General features: G+C 41.6%; 1 protein-coding gene across 1 annotated transcript; it reads left to right on the top strand.

The window, feature by feature from the left end:
- Positions 1-1,359: 1,359 nt before the first annotated feature.
- Positions 1,360-6,244, top strand: PNRC2 (proline rich nuclear receptor coactivator 2). The gene is made up of 3 exons (XM_007491300.3): positions 1,360-1,556; positions 3,422-3,611; positions 3,898-6,244. The coding sequence occupies exon 3, from the start codon at positions 3,916-3,918 to the stop codon at positions 4,339-4,341; it is 426 nt and encodes a 141-aa protein (XP_007491362.1). The 5' UTR covers positions 1,360-1,556; positions 3,422-3,611; positions 3,898-3,915; the 3' UTR covers positions 4,342-6,244.

Here is a 6,244-nt window from a genome sequence, read left to right as displayed (position 1 = left end):
ATGTGAACTTTTCTTAATAAAATTGGAAGGAAAAAAGTAAGACTTAAGGAGATGGAGGAGCAGCTCCTCTTTGTTTCTACTCTTAAGTCCTCTTTGCTATGGTGGGGCAGCATTTTGCAACCATTCATACATCAATGAACTGACAAATAATTATTAAGCCCCTTCTAAGAGAGATGGAGATACAAAGTCAGGAAAAAAAAAAAGACAATTCTTGCCAGAAAAGAATTTATATTCAAATTCTATTGTGGAGAGCTGCACTTATGCATTTTGTTGATATTTGTTATGCCTTATGAAGCAGGTACTTGATAACTGTTTGTTCATAATGAGGATGACATAACTACATATTGAATAAATACAGTGTCTTAAAAGTCTTAATGCAGCTTAAAGATGTTAGACTTTTGGGACACGCTGTATACAATAAAACACAAGGCAGGGTTTTTCGGTTTTGTTTTTTGGAGGAGAATGGGTACTACCAGCAAGAGAAATAGACCTAGTTTTTTTTTAATTTAAATTTTCATTTGAAAAATTCTGAACTTGACATCTCAAATAAGCATATTTCCATATACAAAGAAGCTATATGTGTATATATAACAATAATAAATCTTGATTACATAGCTTCCTTTAAAAAAAGCACATAATCAATACATTACTTTCAAGGCATTCCTACTTGTCTGTCTCTTGAAAAAAATTTAAAATTAACTTAAAAAAAGTTAACGAACATTTAGTGTTCTTCCCATTTTCCTCTCTCCCTGGAGGAAACAAAACCCTTTTAACATACACGGCCAAGTAAAATAAATTTTTGGCCAACATATTGGCCATGTGCAAAAATCTGTCGCACTGAACTTTACTGAGCATTAAAAAAAAAAAGTTTCAATATGCCTTTTCTTTTTGCGGGGGATGGGTAGGTAGGCAACATTATCACTACTTTCCATCTCCCCTCTTTCTCCCCAGGGAGATGGGGGGAAGACAAACACAGTCTTTATAAGAAATGAGCAGATCCAAGCCAGACAAGTCCATCCAGCGGCCAAATCGAAGAATCCACGCCTCCTGCACCTGGAGTTCATCCCATAGCGCCCCATCACAGGAGGGGGGAGCCTGGGTCAGGACAGCTGCGTAGGGGGTAGCTGCCCGTGAATGACTCTTCCCGTGAGCCCGTAGCCCGAGCATTTCAAACGCGCAGTAACAACAACAACCCGCCCCAGCCTCCGGCTCAGAACAGGAGATTTGCACTCCCATTGGCTGAGAGAGGCAGCACCTAGCTCTCATTGGCGCAGAGAGGAGGTGCTGACTTCCCATTGGCTAGGAGAGGCAGCTCCGTGCGTCCATTGGCCAGGAGCGGCTCCAAGTTCCACTCTGGAGGGGGGGGGTTCCTCCATTTTGTTTGGGGTGTCGAAAGGAGAGGGTTGAAGAGGGCTGCAGTACTGGGGGTGGTGGGTGCAGCCAGTATTCGCGTTTTGTCTAGTTCTGTCCGATCTGGTCCTGTGTGTTCCGCGCCCCCGCTCGCCACTTCTCGAGGAGGGATCGTCGTCGTCGCTGTCTCCCGGAGCTCGGAGACGGTGAGTAGGGTCGTGGCGGCCGCCATGTTGTGGGGAGGCCGGAACGCGCCTTTGTTGGGGGGACGCGAGGATCCTGTGGGTGCCTCTGGGGGCTCCTGGAAGCACGTCGTGCGCCTTAGAGTCTAATGGCACAGACTAGATGGTCAGGTCGGGGAATCTCCCGCCTCCGCGCCTTTGCCCTTGCGGTGCTCTCTCGCCTTTCCTATTCCTGCCTTTTCATCTTTATAAGGCCCCGCAGCCGAGTCAGCCCTCGCGGAAAGCTTTTCTGGCTAGTGTTGGCCCTCCCTGTGTGTGTCTCCTGCCTTTTCTACCAGAAGGCTTTCTAATCCCTCTTAATGCCAATAATCGTTTATCTCCGATCTCCCCGTACCTATCGTGTTGGCTTGGAGCTGTTTACTCTGCCTCCCGCCTTAGACCCTGTGAATACCTTTTTTGGCAAACTTGTGTCGTCGACATGGAATCTAAGAGCACCCCAAGTTTTAGGGTTAGATTGTAAGCCGGAGACCCCAAGTTTGTCCCTGTTCCCGTGAGACTTCGCCCCGACGGGACGAACTTGGCATCTCCAGTTTACAGTTAAGCTAACCCTAAAACTTGGGGTGCTCTTAGATTCCATGCCGACACTTGGCATGTAATAGGTGCTTAATAAATGCTTGGATTTGACTGATTGTGCCCATTAATCCGCCCAATCACCCTGGTGGGGGATAGGTGCTATTAAGTTGGGAATTCTCTCCCAATTGCCCTATATCACCTCCACTTTACAGATGAGGAAACTGAGGTCGACGGGGTCAGGGCTAGGAAGTCTTGGCTAACGCTGGCTTGGAACTCAAATCTAAAGGTCCAAAGTCTGTCCACTGCATCACCCAAATTGCCTAGTATTAGACTAAATAAATGACGGGTGAAATGAGGTTGTCTCCCAAGAGCAAACAATCTTGCTGCCATCCACCGCTACCCCCAAGTGTTTGAATGGTCCCAGGGTAGCAGGCTGAGAGATTCAGGAAAATGAAGCATCGGGAATTTATCGCGCCCTGGTTTTATTTATTTTTATTTTATCTATCTTGAGCTACTGCTTCCCACGACATTGAACATTAGAAAGTAGCCTTTTAACTATGGAGCTGGGCCCTTTGATAACAAAGGGACCAGATTTCCATGATACCGCATCCAAGGGATGGGTATCTTGAAGGTAAGAGTGCTGGCTGGAGCTTTTGAAAATCAGGTGCTGGGGGGAAGCTGGGTAGCTCAGTGGATTGAGAGCCAGACCCAGAGAGAGGAGGTCCTGGGTTCAAATTTGGCCTCAGACACATCCCAGCTGTGTGACCTTGGGCAAGTCACTTGACCCCCCTTGCCTAGTCTTTACTGCTCTTAACACAGCATTGAATCTCAGATGGAAAGTAAGGGTTAAAAAAAAAAAAAACAGTGCTATTGTTCAGGAAATCCCTTTCAAATTTCTTCCCCTGGGAGCCCATGCCAACCAGGCTGTTGGGAAAGTATCTCTTTCTGAGTAATAGTCAGTGCTCCGAGTAATGATTTTGTTTCCATTGATCTGATACATAATTACATCCGTAATAAGCGTTAGAGGGGGTCCTTCAAGATTGCATGGTCTAGCCCCTTTGTTTTCAGATTAGAGGAAACAACTTGACCAAGGTCATCTATCTCCTGCTCCCTAGCTAGACTGGAGTGTTTTTTACATTTTCCCCAGCTTTTCCTTTGGTACTTGAATGTGGGTAATATAAAATACTTCATTGTTTTCAAGGCCAAGTTCAGCCTTGCAAGTTGAGCATCTGAAATGAGTGCTTCGAGATCAGAGTAAAGTGTAAACTGATAGCCTTCCTTGTAACTGGTTTTAAATGTCTTTTGTATGCTTATAGCTGGGACTTCTCCTCCCAACCTGGGTGCCGAGGAGACTCCGATGTTGAACTCAGTAGATCAGCCCATGAAAACTTCCATACTCAGACAAAGAAACGGATCTGGCCGAAAACAATACTTACTATCTTGGGCCTGGCAGCAGGGAAGAAGACAAGTGGTGGAAATCTTACAGTCTGCAAAGCGGACTGAAAGGTATGAAGGGTTGAAAAAACTGTTATTATAAGATGGACTTGAATTCTATATTTTAACTGGATATAAAGCGATTGATCCATTAAGAATTGTTTAAACTCACCATTTTAAAGGATGTAGAAAAGTTGTTTTTTTTTTTTGAGATATGAAACCCAAACAGGGAGAGCTGATAACTTTAAATTCATGCAAATTTGGTAATTAAAAACATCTTAATTATTTTTTACTTTTTTTGCTGGACCTGTTATATTAGTAAAATTTATGTCCATTTTTTTCTCCTCCTTTCTTACAGGTGACATAGAAGCTGGAGATGGGTGGTGGGGAGAGATTCGACATTCCAGTTTCCCAATCTAGAAATGTTAGTAAGAACCAACAGCAGCAACTTAATAGGCAAAAGAACAAGGATCAGAATTCCCAGATGAAGATTGTTCACAAAAAGAAAGAAAGAGGACACGTTTATAATTCATCTGCAGCAGCTGCATGGCAGGCTGTGCAAAATGAGGGGAAGAATGGGCATTTTCCAAATAATCAAAATTGGAATTCTAGCTTGGCGAGTTCTAATTTATTTTTGAAATCCCAAACTAATCAGAACTACGCTGGAGCGAAATTTAGCGAGCCCCCATCACCAAGTGTTCTGCCTAAACCTCCCAGTCACTGGGTTCCAGTATCCTTGAATCCTTCTGATAAAGAAATCATGACCTTTCAACTGAAAACTTTACTTAAAGTCCAGCTGTGATGTGCTGATGGTGAAATGTTTAGGGCTTCAGATGGTTTAGAGGAGCAAATCAAGTCCTAAACAGAAACATTTCTTGGTTAGGGAAATTCTATCTTCTCTCTGTGCAGCAGCTAACTGATGATAGTGGGCAATACTTGATGTAAAGGGTCATTTTTCATTTATATGTGAGCCTTGTGACGAGGATGAGAAGGCAGTTTGAAATATTGTCCATTTTTGGACTTGATGCCAATTTCAATTGAACAGCAGCTCTCCAAGTTTTGAACTTGAAATCATAGTTGAATTGTAAATCAGGGTTAACGTATGGTATAGATTCACAGGCTTTTCTTAATTAGGGGAAAATATGTATTATAAATCATGTTTCTAGGCAAAAAACTACAATGGTGCAGTGGAACATTTCATGTGCGGCAGTCGCAGATTTGTGATTTCTGGAAAAGGAGCTAAGTCACCCATATTCCATTGTGGCTGGGCTAGATAAAGTTGAGCACCAGCCACATGTAATGGGATGCAAATAGAAACCACAACAGCACTGAACTGCCAAATCCAATGTGAACTTTCGGGGATAAATGGATAGATGTGTGATAGGAATCAATCCTTGGCAATGAATCAAGGAGGGGAATGCCAGTCAGTAAGGTGGTCCTGAAATCCAAGGGACTTGTGCTTGATGACATTATGTAGGGAAGGTTGGGACTGGGTAGGGCAGAGAACATTGCCTTAGTACCTGCCTCGTCCCTTAAGGGTGGGTTGCTGGTATTCGTGTGATGGCGACATCCCCTTAGGATAGACAAAAGTATTTTTTGTGTCAGGAGAATGTGCTAGAAAGCTTCGTAAAGATATTCTAATCTTTATTCAGTATTTAGCCACATTGTTTTCACACAGTTTTCAAAATGCATCAAGGCACTGGGAGAATTGCTCTGATTCCTGTGAGAGTTCTAAAGTAGAATAGTAAAGTTGTAAATAACCTAGGAAAGAGCCATGTAAATAAATGTAAAATTTGTAGCATATGTAAATTTTTGCTGGCCTTTTCTTCAAAAAGTATTTTTTAATACAGAATTGCTCAATATAAGACAGACCTTGGACAAGGTCTGGTTTTAGAAGGATCAAGATATATTTTTTAAAAGAAAGCAGTGTCCTTGCATTAAGTTGCTAGTGCTACATGTTTCAATTCAGCTGGAAACTGTCTTGCAAGAGACTAACTTAGAGCTATTAGGAAAAAACCCAGAACTTCTAAAGCTGCTAAGACACAGAGTGCTCTTATTTTGAACACATAAAAGAATGTTTGAATAAGAATACTATTAAAACAGGCCTAATTATTTTTTCAAAAAACCAAACAAAACCAAAAAAGTCAACAAGAAGATGATTTTGATTGAATGACAATCTCTTACTAAAGGGTCCCTTCTCAGAAAACAAGGTGCACTCCCTTTGGCCTTTTCGGATCAATGCTTTGAACTAAAGACCAATAAGAAAATGACAGACATTTTGTTTTTTCCATAAAGCTAGTGGAACACTCCTGAGAAATTGTTACATCAGATTTTCTGTTTTTGTTTTACTACACAGATGTGTTATTTTGTAACATTTTACAGCCAGGAACAATATGAGCACTGATTTAAAAAAACAAAAAAAAACCCTAACCCAAGAATGGTTTAAGAAAGGGAAAAAATTGATTTTTAAACAGTAACTTGTCTAGAAAAATGTTTACAAAAAAAAAATGAAAGCTCTCCCAGTGTTTTTAGTTTGTTTTTAAAAAACTGATTGGTATATTGAACACATTTTGCTTTTCTCCAAGGAGAAATACTTTTAAGAACAGATGTCCAGATACATTTGGTGTTTGATCAACTTTTTTGAAGTACTTGTATAAGTATGTGAATTGGAAACAAAACTGAAAATAAAATGATTTCTCCCCTAA

The sequence above is a fragment of the Monodelphis domestica genome, chromosome 4, assembly GCF_027887165.1.
Source record: "Monodelphis domestica isolate mMonDom1 chromosome 4, mMonDom1.pri, whole genome shotgun sequence".
NCBI classification, from domain to species: Eukaryota; Metazoa; Chordata; class Mammalia; order Didelphimorphia; family Didelphidae; genus Monodelphis; species Monodelphis domestica.
The sequence above is the reverse complement of the archived record's forward strand: the minus strand, read 5'-3'. Positions and strand labels throughout refer to the sequence as shown.